This window comes from Falco peregrinus, chromosome Z (genome assembly GCF_023634155.1).
Source record: "Falco peregrinus isolate bFalPer1 chromosome Z, bFalPer1.pri, whole genome shotgun sequence".
Lineage (NCBI taxonomy): Eukaryota > Metazoa > Chordata > Aves > Falconiformes > Falconidae > Falco > Falco peregrinus.
The window spans coordinates 83,075,201-83,092,845 of record NC_073739.1 but is presented as its reverse complement, the minus strand read 5'-3'; the positions used below and the strand labels follow the sequence as shown (position 1 = coordinate 83,092,845).

Here is a 17,645-nt window from a genome sequence, read left to right as displayed (position 1 = left end):
AGAATTAAGACCCCATGAGAAAAGCTTGCCTTTTTAAGACAGATTCTCCTTTTTTTGATAAATAAAATCATACTCTTTGAATTTATCAACATGATTGTTATAAACCAGCTCCAACAGCAGCCAGATGGCAGTTCAAAACACTGTGGTGAGCATGGACTTGGAAAACGAAGATGCACTTTGAGAGAACTACATTCACTCGAGTATTGTACTACTTCAAAATCAAACTCTGCCTTTGAAAATGTCAAAGGCAACTATTCACGAGCAAACACCATATGGTATATTTGTCCTCTTCAGTTCCTCTTACAATCAATAGGAAAAGAAAAGAACATTTCAGACATGAAATGATTGCATGCCACACTATACAGCGTTCACACAGCAAGCTCTCCAAGGTAGATGGTGACATGAAATTGCTCAAATACATGTTTTCTGGATTTAAAGGGACAGAAATAATCATTAGCAGTCCAGTCTCCAATAGCTCCACTTGTAATATTCATTGATGCCATGCTGTGGTTTTACTCTGGGATCCAGGTGTGATTTGCATAGGAAACACTTCCCAGGATGTCCCAAACCCCTATTTTAAAGTAAGCTGAAGTTGATTTTTTTGTGATTCTAATGGTAAAGCTCTGAAGATCTGGTTATTGCAGCTCTGTGATGGTGCAACTGCTGCTGAATCCCAACACGATTAAAGATAAACTGCAGTAAAAATAGTCACATATCTGTGACTGGGGAAGAACAATCGCTGGGCCAGCAACTGAGCAATTGAAGGCATCATTTTGACATTTAAGGGTGCTTTCAAGAGCAGCTGAGCAGGCAGCTGCACCCTTGTCTCCCTGATGGATTCCCAGTCCCCAGCTTGTGGCTGGTAGGTGGCTGTAGTTGCAGGACTGACCTGGCACAGAGGCCACCATGAGCAGCTCCCACAGGTTCAGGGAGGGGGAATGCTGCTCCCTCTGTTCTTCTTCGAAGAGACTCATAGAATCACAGAATGGTTTGGGTTGGAAGGGACTTTAAAGATCATCTAGTTTCAACCCCTGCCATGGGCAGGGACACCTTTCACTAGACTAGGTTGCTCAAAGCTCCCTTCAATTTAATATAAAATAAAATAAAACCAAACAAAACCATGTAAAAGGCAGCCACAACAACTGCAACCCACAGGGGCACTTACATACCTGATCAGTGGCTTAAGCACCAGCCTCTGAACTTGAGGTCCTCCTCAGCCTGGAGATATCTGCAGTCCCTCTGCTTCTGTTAGTGAAGTCCCCTGCATTGTCATTGTGATGCCTCTCCATGTCACTGAACAGTACCACATCGCTCAGTCCTGAGCCCTGGAGAGCACAACAAGCACCCTCTGTCCCTCCTGCCTCTGCTCAGCATAGCCATGCTGGCATATCTTTAAATCCAGGGCATCCACCCATTCCAGTGCCATGCAGCCTCGGTGGCCCAACACACTGCATTTTTAACGACAGCAGTGCTCCTTTTTTCTTTTGCAAATAACAGACATTGGCAAATTTATTGAAATACTTGATGGTTAACCTTACACTGAAATGATTCTTCAAACAACTGCAAGAAGGCGCAGTTTGCAGCAGTCACCGTGTTGGTGACGAGGTCTAAATTTCCTCCCCATGACCGTGAGTACTGATAGCTTGCACCAGCCAAAGCAAAGCCTGGTGAAAAGCAACCAACACCAAATAACCCCAGAATGCAAATATTCCTGTGATGCATGCACAAATGCAGGTGTTTGTGATCATTCTTAAAGGTCTTTTCCATCCTAAATGATCCTATGATTTGCAGAAGAAACACAGACACGAGTACTGGAATAAGTATTTCAAGTTTACATTTGAAACTTAATCACAAAATAATTACACGCTACCAAGCAGGGAAGGCTCAGGCCTTAAATTTTATTGTTGTAGATGAGAAATAAATCTGGCTTGTGATCGGCTGAGCACACTCAGGTAACAAATTAAAGCCACCCCTCTCGTTTTCCCCCTTTCCCAGCATGTGATGCCAAGGTTTCGAACAACATTAAGTAACAGCTCATGAACCAAGATGGAAAACCCAGAGCAATGGCTATATGCTCTGTTGGCTTCTTGTGAAGTTAATTTTACACTTTGTGGGCCCTTAAGCTCCCACTCCTTAGAAGACTATTCAAAAGCAAAACCGTTACTTTCATGGCCATAATAAATAGTCCCGTACACCACTGGTGAAAACGTTCAGCCTGAATGTAACAACCCACAGAAAATGGCTTCTGGTTTCAGAAGATGTGGCGACTGATGTCCACCGAGGAAAATGCTGGCATGGTTTGATCACTGCTGATTTCACATGTCAGCGCATCTCCATGTTTAACCCAATGGTACTAAATAGTTGCTGAATCTGCCGGAAGAGAGTTTTAAAAGTCATCTCTCGTATTGCCGATCTTATCCTTCAGGTTTGAACTCTGCTGGCTCCCAAACATCTAATTTTCAGTTGATGCCTCCAGCGGCAGTGTCTGTGCATCTCCCGTCAGAGGCTGGGCGTTATCTGCTCCTCTCCTCCTGGGTGGCACCAGGGAGCGATGGGACACAACTGTGGCTGATGCCTCCTCTCTTGGCACACACTTGAGTGCTGGCAATCCCGTTCCCAGCCTTTGCTGGCTGCTGCTGGGTGCATGGTGAAGCTGAGCAGGACCACGGGCACTGAGCTGTGGGCTGCTGGGGCCAGATTTGGATCTGCTCCACTGCAGGGGCAGCCACTTCTTCAGCATCTGAACTTCTCCCACCACCAGTAAAAGTGCTGAGCTTCAGTTGAGGTATATTAATTATCTGCAACACACTGGAAACCAACCCTCTGTTTCTCCCTTGCTTCTGCTTTCTAAACCACTGTGGGGGACATCCAAATGCTCGAAGCAAACACCAGAGCCCAATGGCTTTGCCTTCTCCAATGGCTTTGCCTTCGAGATGCCTTCTCCATCCCTGCCCCAGAACTTCCAGAAGCTGCAGCTGGCAGCCTTCACACCTGTGCTGCTAATCAGCTGGAGTAATGGCATTTCAATCAGCCTAAGGAGAGATCTTCAAAGCATGAACAAGTTTTTAGGCTTGTCCGTGCCTAGCACAAGGTCTCCTATGGCTAAACCTGTACCTGATCCCACCAAGAACAGAAACCAGGGTTAATTTAATGTAGTAAATGTTGCTGTTAGTTCTCATTCGAGTCTCACATGAATTTTCTTCACATCTCAGAACATTCAGTAGATTGCTTGTTAAAAGGGTAGAAAAAACTCGTATAGGAACAAGAGTTCAATATGGACCTTAGAGTTACTAAGTACAGTAGTTTCTCTTTTACAAATGAAAGTAGTGCTGCTGTGCTGGAGAGCACAGTGACATGATGGCAAGGAGAGCAGAGACTGGCTTTTATGATATTATTTACAGATTTTCCATTCTAAAAACTGCCAAGTTTGATTGAATCTAAGATAGAATGTTTCTTCCATATACAAACTCGTTAGCTGATTAATTATTAAGGTGCTCAGAAGTGTGGATGAAGAGAGAAGTTACAGTAGATCAGTTAGGTTTTTGTCTATTTACAGACTGCGCTTAGTTGCCTGCTGACACCAGCATCTTCCAAAGAAGCTGGAAGCAAAGTGGCCAGTTACGGATCTAATGCCACAGGAACTGTTGTTTTCTTCACAGCATCTTTGTCAGAAGGTAAAATAGTAGTTTCATTCCTTTTTTGCTAGCGAAGGTGGGTGCCCTTGCTGAGTCTGTGTAGCTGGTGGTGCCAGGCAGCACCACACTGTGAGACACCCTGATTCTAGCTCTCAACTCCTGTTCAACCCTTACCACCAGAATTTGCTGGTCTGCTGGGCAGCTGCCCCAGACAGGACTCACAGCACCAGGTTGGCACACTGAAATGCATTGTACGGGGTCTCCTAAGTACATGGAGTGCTCAGATTTACCCCGTGCAATAGAAGGGAAAAATTATGTGTGAGAAACCAAACAAGGAGAATGCGCTTAGCAAAAACTTTGTCTTCCAATCAGAAAAAATAAAAAATCTCAAGTGGCCCATATTTGTAGGTCAAATTCCTTTCTCATTAACATTCTCAAAGAGTTATTTTCTGTGTGATGGCCAAACTCTACCTCTAGTTTCATTCTCTGCTTACTGACGGCTGACCACGGACACTGCCTGGCATTGCTTCTCTCTATACTGCCTGTACTCACACAGGTGTCTCAGAGGAGCTCAAAGTTTGGCGTTTTGAGAACGTGTCAAACCAAGAGGGTATCCGACCATAATGAAAATGCTGATTTTTTCCTCATCATTTTAAGATGCTATAGAAAAAGAAAAGAAAAGAAGTTAATTTGACTTCTGTTTGTGAACATAGCATGTACTGTCATCTTTCCCTCGTACATTTAAGTTTCAAACAGGTCCCAGAGATTGCAAGGCAAGAGTGTTAAGGCAGTATAAGAAATTCATTATTTCATTCACACCTCTTGATTCCCTTAAAGATATTTCTAAGGCATCAAAAGGGGCATGTGGTTTGTGCTTGCCTTTTCAGAAAAAGGCATTCGGTATAGTGTAAAAAACAGATGCTCAATGACAGACGGAAGCCACTCAGCCCTGGGCAATGGCCACACCATCAGAGAGGAACAGGAGATACAGTGGGGTTTCCCGGGTGTGGGTTCCTCACCATCGCTCCTTCTGGTACACTTCTGTTTGCACAATCTCACCAGGATGCTCAGATATGCAGGCCCCATTGATGTCATTGAGCTTGTTGTCTGGAAGATCCTCGGGTTTTGTGCAAAGTTTCAGTGCCCTGGAGATGAAGACATCCAAGTCAAATTCAGGGTCTGTTTCACTGTTCACCTCCGTGGGTTCTTTGTGGAGATGGTGAGGAGAAGACGGCAGGCTCTGTTCCTGAATCTCTGGAAGAGGACTGGGACACTCAAGACCCACCTGCGTGCTCTTTACCCACTGAGCAATCTCCAGAAAGAGGTTGGATGGTTCTTCTTCCAGCGATAGCTCAGCTGTGGGTGCTATGGTTGCCCTTTTCCAGTGGGATAAATCTAAAATCAGTTTGGGCTCTGAGTAATGATGGGGCTTATTGTCTCTCCACAGCAATTTGTCCAAGTAGGAAGGTGACCCCACTTTGTAATCACATGATTTCCCACAATCGGCATCAAATACTCGGTCCATGGATGAGTGGGATAACTCCAAGAACCTCTCTGAACTGCTTTGTGAGTACTTCCGTGGATCAACTTGTGCTTCTTCAGCGATGGATTCAGACCCTGCCCGGGGGTCCCGCTGAACCTCATCCATGTCATGATATCTATCATGTCTCCATTCCAAATCAGAGGAGAGGCTTACGTGATACCTGTGAAAGACATGCTGCTATTAGACACGCAGACAATGGTTTCGTTAGAAACAGCGGTGCTCAAAAAGATATGCATGCTGCTGCTGCCATTCTTGCCTTTTTCTTGCTGATGTACCACTCACCTACAAATCTCTTAAGTTCTTATTTATATTAGAGACCTTTTTCTTGTATGTTAAAAAAGGCAGAGGGGCCAAGTAATTTATCAAGAATCTGAGATGGGACCAGTAGTGGGAATAAAAGCCCAACAACCAAACCAACCGGCCCCTGCATTTAGCCCTTCATCACCTTCCCTCTGCTTGCAATTAAAACATGATTAAAAACACTAATAAACTTTCCCTCATCCCACAGGCAAGTACCTGCAGTGAATGCTCCTTGTTTGTTGCCATAAAAGTAAAAAAGACAAGCTTAAATCCCCACTGAGACTGGACATCACCAGTTTACTCTGATGTCATGGACCAAGAGCACCCCTGAAAGGTCACCTTGCTAAGCACTAACTTCTCAAGCAAGCTGAACTCCCTTGACTGCAATTACCTGACAACACCCATTCTTAGACATGGTTTTCAAAGTGACATCTAACTTACTGGCTCCTAACTAAGCTGCCTTTAAAAGATATGTTATTCCAGGTATTGGGGCTCTATGTCCCACCAATGACACACTCTTTAGGTGTCCCACAACACCCAGGCAAAATAATTTCTTGTCTAAAATACTCAGCTTGGGTTGCAAAATTTACGGCCCTATAGCAAATGTCCCCCAGCTGGGTAGCAGGACCAATAGTCCAGGTCCTATCTTCTTGTATCACACCAAGAAAGCTGTGAGATAAAAATGTGACCTCCAGCAACTGATTTGCTGCTTTGGGGACTATAAGTGGCAGGGATGCTGGAGCTGTGGGGATACAGTGAAGATAAGATATCCTGAGAAAAGCCTCCACCTTTCCTCTTTACTTAATTTACCTGGTTGTCCCCCCCAGCCTTCATCCTCATACTTGTTCACTAAGGCAAAGAGATTAGTAATAGTGAAGACAAGGGATTTCTTTAGATTGTTTTTTCAATGCTGGTGAAATACAGTGCATTAAGAAGGCGAGGGAATTTAATTGCCATGCAGAGAGGAACAATGCTGCAGACATCCTCAGCCAGCTCACCCTCCCAGCTGGAAGGAGCTCCATAAGAAAGTGGACCTAGTTAATTCTTAGCTGCTTATTTTGTCCTACCTGCTTTAGTACTGGGACTGGCTTAGTAACTGGGGTAATCATCTAGGTCATGAGAGACCTCAGATCAAGGCTCTGATCTGCTCTGAACTTCCTGTACAATTTTCAGCAAACCATTTAAAAGTCAAAACAATTAAGGATTTTTTTAAAAGACCCCAGATCTGTGGCCTCTGGGGCTTATGCACCTTGAAAAGTGATAATATAGAGCTCCAGATCAGGACTAGTCCCCAAAAGGTACAAGAATTACATTATTTTATCACTTGTGTTATAGGGACAGAGGACAGAAAGAACCGTAACATCACTTGAACAGATGTAACTCAAATGAAGACAATAGAGGCTGTGAATAAAATCAAGAGCAGAAAGACACTCAGTAACCGGAACATGCAGATTCAACATCTGCTCCCTGTGGTAATCAATGACGAACACCTCACTGGCTTCAACAAGGTGCCGGCGCTTGGGCTAGAATTCTGATATGGCATAAAGAAGGAAAAGGAGGTGTCTGCCATGGGTCTGGAACATGCCTGACTGAACCCAGTCAAAAGAAGGTCAGAGACTCACCAGTCAAGGTCTGTCTAAGGAATTTAAGCCAGTATCTGGTCTCTGGCCCAGCCTTGGGTACCATACCTGTCCCAGTTAGACATCTGGCTCTGGTTGGCTTCCATCAGTAAAATATCATCAATCTCATCCTCAATCCGGAATGGATGCTGAGACACTGGTTCATCCTCAGGGCAGGAATACGGACTCATGTAAGGATGCTGCAGACCCATCTCAGCTGTTAATCGATCCATAGGGTTAAATGTCAGTATTTTCTCCAGAAAATCAATAGCTGTGAAGCAGAGAGAAACAAGCTTACTAATTCCTCAAAAGCAATACCAGCTTCCTTTCCAGGATGAGCCTCATGGATCCCCCATAACAAATCCCCTCAAAGTAAGGAAGGAATTAAAGGTCACATCCTGTGTGCATCTAAAATGGGTACTTCTGTCCGTGCTGCATCCATCTTGCCCCCCATGGAAGCCGTGTGCGTGTGCTCGCAGTGCAGCAATCCTGCAGCCCCTGCAGGTGTCACTTCATCTGGCAAGGCAGGAGAAACGACTGTGAGAGCATCACAGCGTCACAGCACAGGACATATATATATTATACTCGGTGCTGCAACCCCAGGCCAGAACACTGAGCTCATACCTCAAAAGGACCTTTGGGTGGTGTTGGGATTTGATTCCATGTTCTCAGATCCATTCGGCAAGCTCACTGCATTTCAGACAACTAATTTCACATCTTTATGTGCAACAGAAGCGGGATTAGATTTAAAGTGTAATTTAAAAAAGTCTTTGGTGTGACCACCACTATTAAATTATTTTTACTTATTAATATTTAAAGGATTCCAAGTGCCTAAAATTATTTTGGTAAAACTGCAGAGCATGAACTCTTTCTATGATGATAAAGGAGGAAATTAAGTTCAGTTAAAGTGGCTGGAATTAGATCTAAACATAGAGCGTTCATTGTGACTTCTTTGATGATTCCTTTTACTGAGGTTATGTGTATAGATCAAATCCTGTCATTAAAGCCGTGGCTTATTCAGTTGATTCTTGGTGCATGGAAAAGTCCCTTAGAGTTCAGATAATACAAATAGGAGTAAGTTTTTCTTCAGTTACAACTTTGTATTTTACCTTCAGAAATATCCCTGTTAAAGATGTAACTGTGTGAATGGGACAGCTTCTTTAGGGACAAAATCACTCAGCAAGGGTGGGCTGTACCCATGGCCTCAGTGCTTAAACATTAACTAATATCCAATTGCCTCCTACGAGATTATTTCATTGCTTAGACTAATTAAGTAGGAAGGAATCAATAGCTTCAGAAGGTCACTGACTGTGGGCAAGAAGCGTGGTGGAACAATATATTATTAGGTATATATTACGATATATTACAGGTCAGAGAGGCAGGAAGATGTCAATGAATTATGTAAGGGGCACAGGTGACCTTTCTTCCTGCAGTAACGACAGGGAATAAATGCATTCCTGCTTGCCAGAGGCTGATACGGTCCCTGGGTAACCCTGGCCAACAGGTATCGTGTTGCCAAGCCCATACAGCAGATGTCTTATAATGTACAGTTAAGCCAGCAAACATAAGCCAGGCTTGATCTAGACGTCTTCCCAAAAGCAGGTGGCCAGGTCCACCAGCCCAGTTTAAGCCTTGGAAGGAGCTCAGAAAAGGTGACGCACCTGGTCCACACTGATCAACTCTGGTGCCACCCTGCAAGCTCTCACTGCCTACAGAGCTGCTCCAGGCAAAAGTTTGTGTCCAAAAGCCTGTGGTTTGCAGCCTCCTTGCACCAACACACTGATTTTTTTAAGCTTTAGCCAAAGAAGGGAAGTGACTGAAGTGGTATCTAAGCATTGCAGGCTGCAACTGCCTGATGTGAGTGATGTCCAAGCCTTGGAGCACTCAGACAATGTTACTGTCTGTAGCAACCACCTCAGGAAGTTCAGATATTTGTGAAGTGAAAGCCTTTATCTCCTTGTACTACACAACTGCATTCTTGCAAAAAGCATACCAAGAAAATGAACAGGTCTTGAAAATAACCTCTAGACTGAACCCTCACAGCTCAAGAAGAGACACAAGAAAGCAGAGATGCACCTTGAAAGTGTCTTGGAATACTCTTGGAAGACTACTTCCCCCTTATTTCTGTAGGAGCTACCTGCAAGAAAGCTACTGCATCATGAGTGCTGTCCTGCAGCCTACACCTTCCCTGCTGCAACGGTGAGCGGGACCTGGGGGGACAACAGTAGGGATGCCTGAGCTACAGGTGGGACCACACACAGCAGACCTCCAGATACTTAAATACCATTCACCAGTGTTCATGCACTTGGCCTTAGAGCACAAGCCTTTCCCCCCGCCCTCCTTCAGGGAATTAGGTCTGAAAACATGGCAGCTGGAGGAAGTCCCAGGAGAAGGACACTGCCAAAGCCAGTGGCATGACAGTACCTTCGCTGTCCACTTCAGGGAGCAGCTTGCGCAGTGGCTTCCTCACTTCCCAGGTGCTGTTGATGAACGTGGGCATCACTTTGAGCAGCTCCTCTTTGTCTTCCTCATGGATAACAGGGATTGTCTCCAGAATAAGCTGCATCTGCTCCAGCTCGTGACCCCCTAAATGGGCAGAAAACAGGCAGTGAGGTGAGACCCAGAAGTTAAATTGAGGGGGAATGTGTGGTATTACCAACCACCCCTCTGAAACGAGTCATGTCACTGCAGCGCCACATCTCATCTCTCACCAGCCCCTCCACACTGACGCTTCCCAGCATTAGCCACTGCTCTTTGCTCCAAGGAAAATGCCCTTGCCACCTTCTTATGAACCAGGTGCAATGATGTCCCCAGGTCACTTCCCTGCCCCTCTGTTCCCATCCCATCTCCTGCTTGAGAGCTCGCCTTTTGGTTCTCCCCCTGTAGAAGAATGGCTGCAGAAGCGTGGCCTTAGAATCTCTGAAGACCTGCACAATCCAGGCCTGGTATCAGAATAGGCCTGCAATCAGAATTGTGCTGAAGTTGCTGTGCTGAAGGTAACAAGAAAGGTAGCCTTGAGCTACTCTTGAATCCTGAGACCAAGTCGTTATGTTGTGCCAACAGGCCGTGGCTGTAACGAGCTACAGCTGCTGGGAAAGAGGTGCAGGGCCAAGAGAGATAGGGACCGTATGGGAAAATAGGGAGTAACAAACTACAAGGCTGAAGCACAGCAACACAACTAGCTACATGGATAGAATGCTTATTTCAGTCATGATAATTAGGGGTGTGAGAACCGCGCGCGTTTAGAGACTACTAACCAATTCTATTTCTGCTTTACGAATATGCATGTGTATCGGTTCTATGTGAGTAGTGTTAGAAACTAATAAAGTTGAGCAAGATGCATAACTCGTATTGAGCGTCTTCTTGACTCCAGCGAACCCTTCTTCCAACATCCCCCTACACAGCAGACACAGAGCAGCTGCTCAGGCATGTCTGAGGCAAAGCTTCAGGTGAGGTGCCTCTGTCTGCACCCATGCAGGCTGTGCAGCCCCCAAAGCCACCACACCTCCCTCTCCCACTCATGTTGGTGGGACTCCCAGCTGGGTCACCTAATTTTAAGGGTGAAAGAGTTAACCTAGACGATTTGCTTTCCTGGCATATCACCCTGAGGTTGCCAGGCTGAGCAGAAACTACCCAGCCAAAATCACAGAGGCAGGAGCTATTATCCATCAGTGGGCTCCACCCTGCCTGCTGGAAGAAGATGAATATCAGCTCAAAACTGACAACTCTAAGTAATGCCATGGCTGGGTTTGTTCAAAACCCCTGACAGCATTCCAGCTCACACGGCTGCAGCTGGGCAGTGCAGTGCCCAATGCTGTCACCACATGGACCTGCCATGCTGTGCTATACCAAGAAGCAAAGCCCCTCTGTACAGCAGCAACAAAAAGTGCTGCCACAACCCCAATGGTAACAAGAAGATCGTGAACCCAGCTCCAGGGATAGCAAAGCTTCATCTTTAAATGAACAAGTGCCCAACCTCTGCGTTCTGCTAATGTGAAAGGCATTTTCTGAGCAACTCGGGCTGGCTCCTGGGCACCAAGTCAAGGCTCTGATGGTGACAATCCTCACAACTGCTATGAGCAATCATGTATTTTTAATCCTTTTCCTTCAGGACATATTTATCCATGCATCCCTAAGCCCCCCCGCTCAGGACTGGCTACCAGTGAGAGGGGAGAAGCAGCAGTGCCAGCGGAAGGAAGCCAACCACCTCATTAATGAACATTAATCTCATTCTTTAGCACACTATTGGATGTGACCAAGAGCTCTGCAGCTGATTTCCAGCTTCCTACATGTACGGAGAAGCAGCCTGGCAGGAATACTGAGTCGTACTATTGATCTTCTGTCTGCCAGAAATGCCAGTTATAAATATTCTGTCATTAGAGGCAGGACTATCCATTAAGACAGTGAGCTGGCTGGGGCAGACAAACCAATAGGGATTTTTTGGCTACCGAATCCCTGCTGTTCAAGTCACAGATTCCAGGCCGCTTCACTGGCAAGCAGTGTTTGGCTGATCCACAGCAAGAGGAGTGAAGCTCATTTGTGGCACAGCACTTCTGATGAGTCTGCAGGGAAGGTGGAGAGGCCACCTCATAGGGGATGGTAGAAACCATTGCTGGCTTGACATCCTCAGGCCATCCTGTCCCTTTGGAGGTCCCTGGCACCTCACATGGGCTGCCCTCCCCAGCTCAGAGCTCCTGTGGGTCTGCAGGGGGTTTCCAGACTCACATCCCTGGAGCTGACCCCAAACACACCCATTCTGGGCAAGGTAGGTCCAAACATCAAGGTTGGGAAAGAGTCACCGTCCATCATGGCCTCATCACTCCAACAAGGTTTGGTTCAATGCAGTCGTGGCCATTTTCACCCCAAATGGCAGAGCTCTGGGCCAAGACATGGCAATGAACTTGGACAACCCCAAAGCAACATTGACATTAGCACAGCTGATCACCATTGCACCACACATCTGCTCAGAACAAAGCCTCAGAAGAAGACAGAGCAATAGGAAAAGCAAAAAAACACAGAGGGACATCCTCTCAGTATCAACCCTAGGCAAATTAATTCACTTTCCTACAGAAAAACTAATTTTAGGTCATTTAGAGGCTCACAGCATGGCTCCAGGAGAAACTAAAGATGACCATCAGGAAACAAACACCTTGTTAGTCAGGCTAATTCCCAAATTTCTATCAAAATTACAGGGTATTAAAGGTTGCAAAGGCTTCATGGCTGTTATCCTCTCAGTGCAGCTCCAGCCACTGCTCACTGAAGGTAAATGGCAGCTGAAAGGTACCATGTTTAGTCATATAAAGGAGCTGCTAATGCAGTGCTGGAAGGCTTGATTATGGCTCTCAGGAACCCAGTGCTCCACCATTATCCTCCATTTATGTAATTCCTAGGGACCTTCTGGAGGCATTAATATCTGAAAAGAAAAACGCAAACTACAGACAGAATAAGCACAACGAGCTGTCGTTACCCAAGGAGAGAACGAGGAGCTCTGCATCAAGTGCTGGAAAACAAAAGCCTTCCTTGGGCTTGCAACCAAGTCCTGGGTAAGCGCTCAAGCCCTGCTGGTAAATCCTCTGGGAGCAAGTACTGATCCCATGGGAAAAGCCACCATGCCACCTCCCAGCTCCTGGTCACAGGCGCAGCCCCACTGGTGAACCTCACAGAAATCCACGCAGACAGGCAACTTTTCTTTTTCTCTTATTTTCTCTTGCTTCCACTGGCCATGCTTTCAGATAAGCATCACCAGCAGAGAGCAGAAAAGTGGCTGGAGGGAGCTGCAGCCGCGCAGTTACGGTCTTCCCCACACTGCCCATGGTGGGGACCTCTCCAAAAGTCTGTGAACCAGATTTTTGCTGTTGGAGACCTGCTACGCTCCGTTATCCAAACTTCTTGTGGCCTCCCGGGGCTCTGCCAAACCCAAAGCTGCTCCTGCCACCGCACCCCCCAGAGAATGGGCTGCAGGGAGGGCAAGGGTGCTGTGGTCCCTCTTGACTGGGTATTATTAACTGGTGTAAGAGAGTGAAAGCAGTGAGTGACATCTATTCCTAATAACCAATCACCTTAATTTAACTGCGTTGCTTAACCACTCCAGATAGACTACTGAGTTAATTATATTGATTTATGCTAAGCACTCAAATTGTACTGCTGACGCATACTCAAAAAACAATTTATCCAGCGTAAGGCAATTACAAGAGGTTTGCAACTTTCTGGAAACTACACTGCTGTTATTTCCCACGAGGTGTTTGCTAGTGACCCAGGACTCTCTGAAAGCCTCGTCCTGCAGTGACAGGGGCTGCAGATGGCCAGGGGCAAACTCTTTCCAAGAGAAGAGGAGAAGAGCAAAAGCAAAAGATGAATGCATGCTGTCATGGAAATGTTTGCCAGTTTTAGCTCTTCTGAGGGGTTGGATTTTATTCTCCTCCTCTCTGGACACCAGAAGATGAAAGATGGTACGTGGCATGGGACAGCACAGGCACACTGCCCCACTGCCAAGGCTCCCACCCTGGCCCTTCTTTATTTACTGCTACGAGGGGAGAACAGGAAAACAGGGCACAGGACCAGGACCTTCGCATAACAACTGTACAGAGTATTTTTAAAGCAACCTGGAAGGAGTATCTATTTTGAGCCTCGGTTTTGATCCCCATCCTTTAAGTATCCTGCCATCATCTGGGGACGTATTAAGTGATTGCACAGGGCTGGAAAACAGAGAAGCAGGGATGCTCACAGCACACGTCTGGCTAAGCCCAGTCTGTGACCTGCCAAGTCCCATCTCCTGATCTTTTAACCTGCTGCAGACTCTTAGGAAGCAACCTGCAAAGTAGGTTCCCATATGGCTGCTCTGGGGCACCCTGCCTGGGCAGCAAGGACGGGATTGACCTCACTTGTAGCCAGGTCTAACACCAGCATGGGCATTTCAGTGTGTTCTCCAGATGAGCAGAATTGGAAAAATAACTATTTCCAAGGCACAGTCAATCTCATGTAAGACAGACAGCTAACAGAGGCCGGATGAACACATCCTGGAGCTGCCTTTGCCTCTGCCTTGACCATGAATGGAGCTTTAAGGACCAGCTCGGATGCATAGGTGACAGACAGCTGGTGTCAGCCAATGTAACTTCTACCCTGGGGTCCACAAACAGTGACAAACCCAAACTGGGGCTGAGACGTGGTTAAGCAAGTTTGAAAAGCCAGCACAAAGATGAGTGCTTGGGTGCTATGGTAGCAATTGCCTGAAAAAGACCTGGACAAGTCAAGTCTTGTTTTGCTGTTTGACATGAGGAACAAGTACAGGAGAACAGAAATTGACTTAAGAGTCCAGGAGGATTTGCCTGCGGCTCCAGCTACACCCAGTTTAATACAAGGCAGTGCACTGCTCTGGTCTTGTGCAACTCCTGCAGGACCAGGACTGCCATCTGCGCTGGGGTTTGCTTCTGCTGTGCTGGTTTACCTGCAGCTGGTTTGGGTCCAGTGCCCTGGACAGGCATCATCCAGTTTGCTTCCACCCAAAAAGCTTGGAGACTCTTCCACAGCACAAACCACAGCTTAGCAAGGGGAGGCGTCTGGCAGAGCTGCCTCAGGAGCTCACTCACGTGCAGCATCTCCCAGTGAGACCAGAAAATACCCTGCACCTGCAGGGAACAAGTGTCATGTGGAGATGTCCCTGCTCCTGGAATATATCCCGAGGTAGCAGGAGCAGCCAGGTCTGATGTACAATTTCCAGAGCCGACATCCCTGGACTTGAAAATTTTGGGGAGAGGAAACCGAGGACAAGAGGAAGGAAGGAAAGTGAGGCAATTACAATGATCTTTTCAAAATTATACTGACTGTTTAATTTTCAGCTTTCACAAAAGAAATATGGAAGTTGTAAGTGGGAGTAGGGAGGGAGCAACAGAGCAGCTGCATTCAAGCACCGGCTGCAGAACTCCATGATGCACTGAAATGTTTGTGAAGAAAATGTCCTTCTCTATTATTAATGGGTCTAATTATTTATTTACACAACTCTGCGAACAGCTGCTCACAAAATGCGTTAAACCTTGTCATTCAAAACACTGATGGGAGATGAAGAGACAACCAAGGAGGAGCATTGCTGCAGACCTTGGGCAGGGCAGCTGCTTGTTCAACAGGCAGAGTGCCGCTGCTTCATTCCTGAATGAATGGTTCTGCACCCCAGCCTGGGAAGCCCAGCTTTGCTCCTGACAGTAGTGCTTTTGGAATTGTATTAAATAAAAATTTGCTTTTCAAGAACATCAGAGTGGAGCTTCAAATGCTGCACTGGTAATTATGCACTCCTTGCCTCCTTGCACTGCGCCTTTACAACTCCAATACCCACTTCATAGAACAATCCTGGAAATGGCTGAAAATAGGTAGTGGCATTCAAATGTCTTCCCTCACAAAAAAAAAAATACCTTGAAGACACCAATCATGATTCACATGATCCACACCATAGAGTACAAATCTCCTGGGACAGGGCCACGTTATCTCCTGTCCGTATACTCCACCCTATTATATATTTTTAGAATCCTCCCTCACAACAAAAAGCTCTTATTTTCTGTTGGAAACTCAGAAACAGAAAAAAAATGTTGTTATTTCATCAGAATTGTTCTTTCTTTGGCGTTTTGCTTTCGGCAGGAGACCATCCCTGCCTACTGAGGCTCAGCGCAAAGGCACCGTCGACCCTGGCCAGCCTCAGACACCCCACCAGCCAGTGGCTTCCCACTGGGTGCCATCGCACCCAATCCACCACACGTCCTTCCCAGACAAGCATAAGACAGCTGAGTGAAAATCAAGATGGCAACTCTTCTTCCATCCCTAAAGGCCTGCCTGTACCAGAGGAGTTTGCACCAACCAAGGGACCCTCTAATAGGAGGGGCTGTCCAAGTGAAGTCTGCTCTGCAGACAGCTCTCATGTCTAATAACCAACCATAGGATCCCTGCAGCGATGCTGCAAGTATAGCTGTGGCTGGCAAGGAGAGGGGAATTCCCTCTGCCACGCTAGAAAGCCTTAGAATCAGGTAGCAAGGAAGGAGGGAGGAAAGAAACAAATGAATCAATGGGAAACAGAAACCTACCAGCAAAGAGCATCCTTCCGGTCAGCATCTCGGCCAGGATGCAGCCGGCCGCCCACATGTCGATGGCTTTGGTGTAGTTGTTTGGCGAGAGAAGGAGGCGGGGGGAGCGATACCATTTCGTTACTAAGCCTTCAGAAAGGTAACCCTGAAAGAGCAGAGAGAGAGGTCAGCAGCCTTGCAGAACTCCACTCCTCCCTGCTCAGCCCTCGCTGCCCGCTGTGGTCCCACCATCAGATCCCTGCAGAGAAACCTGCCCACCATACTCGTGCTGCACTGATGGCAGACTGTGGTTGTATTATCTTGCAGGAAGCAAAGACACAAGACACACACCATTGGAAACAGAGATGCTTCAGTGCTCCAGGAGGCAAAGCACTTGCTGCTCCCAAAAAACTTATTTGCCCTTTGTCACCGTGGTAGTGAAACACCTTCTGCACAAGGACAGGTGGCTTTAATAGCACAGATTTGCAGATTGTACCTGCAAAAGTTACTTCAGGTCACTGTTAGAACATTTACACCTATAATATAAACCCCAGTTCCACCATCTGAGACACGTTGTTTAATTATTTTGCTGGGTCACAGCTATAACACAGTAGTGCTTGAAGGAAACTTTTCCCAGCTCGGTACCCCAAGCGCAGTGCTTAGATTTCCAAAAGTTACCGGTTTGCATCTTCTGCTGATTCCATCTCTAGTTAATCCTGCATCCATAGTCCCTCCGTAGCTACCTAAACTGCTGGTAACAGCAAGCTACGCACTGCTGAGTTCCCATGGATCCAACTCCCAGCACTGATGCTGAAAATTAATTTTTAAGTGGCAGGAGCTCCCAGGGGAGCCCACATGGCTGTGCACAAACCCGCAGCGAGCGCTGCAGGGGGATGTAAGACGGGAGCAGAGGTGCTACGGGGAGCACGCAGGGCTCCTGAGCGGGCAGCACCCAGAGGATTTGCTCAGCAGGATCCGGCCTCTCACAGAAGCCAGGCGAGTTCACCCCACCTGCATCCTTGGGATGCTGCTGCACTGAACCCCACTTTGGTCTGGGGCGTGTGCTGGGGATTGCAGATGAGCCCATGCAGCGTCTCATGGGGGTGAGATGTGAGATATGGTAATAAAGAGGAAAATGAAAGAACGGGCAGAAAAACAGATTTAGGGAGGGATATCACTACCATGTGGAAGGAAAGCCTCCTGGAGCAGCAGATGTCTCAAAGCATTGCCGAGTGGGTAACACAGCCCCACAATAGTTCCCAGCCAAGAATCTTGAAAATAAGATGCCATGGGATAAGCAGGAATGCCCTTTTGGGGATTAGCTAGCTGATGCAGAGCTAGTAAACCCTGCCCTTTCTGCACCGAGCCCGAGTCTTGCCTAATAAATCGCCTCCCTCCCTCACCACCCAGCTGCTGGTGCCCTGGCGTTGCCTCCAGCAGCCAGGTGGTGTGGGGCAGGTCCTCGTCCTCCATCCTACTTTGCTTACAGTGAGGATGGTCAGTT

General features: G+C 46.9%; 1 protein-coding gene across 3 annotated transcripts in view; it reads right to left on the bottom strand.

Annotated features, from left to right (window-relative positions):
• Positions 1-1,817: 1,817 nt before the first annotated feature.
• MAPK4 (mitogen-activated protein kinase 4) overlaps positions 1,818-17,645 on the bottom strand; it is a 46,509-nt gene continuing 30,681 nt past the window's right edge. For 2 of the 3 annotated variants that reach the window (XM_055791486.1, XM_027794530.2), the window contains exons 3-6: positions 16,163-16,307; positions 9,522-9,683; positions 7,167-7,368; positions 1,818-5,338 (exon numbers count right to left, since the gene is read on the bottom strand). In XM_055791486.1, coding sequence (XP_055647461.1) covers positions 4,651-5,338; positions 7,167-7,368; positions 9,522-9,683; positions 16,163-16,307 — 1,197 coding nt within the window. In that variant the 3' untranslated portion in view covers positions 1,818-4,650. The remainder of the gene's footprint in view (positions 5,339-7,166; positions 7,369-9,521; positions 9,684-16,162; positions 16,308-17,645) is intronic. The other variant, XM_027794532.2, reaches the window with a different exon arrangement.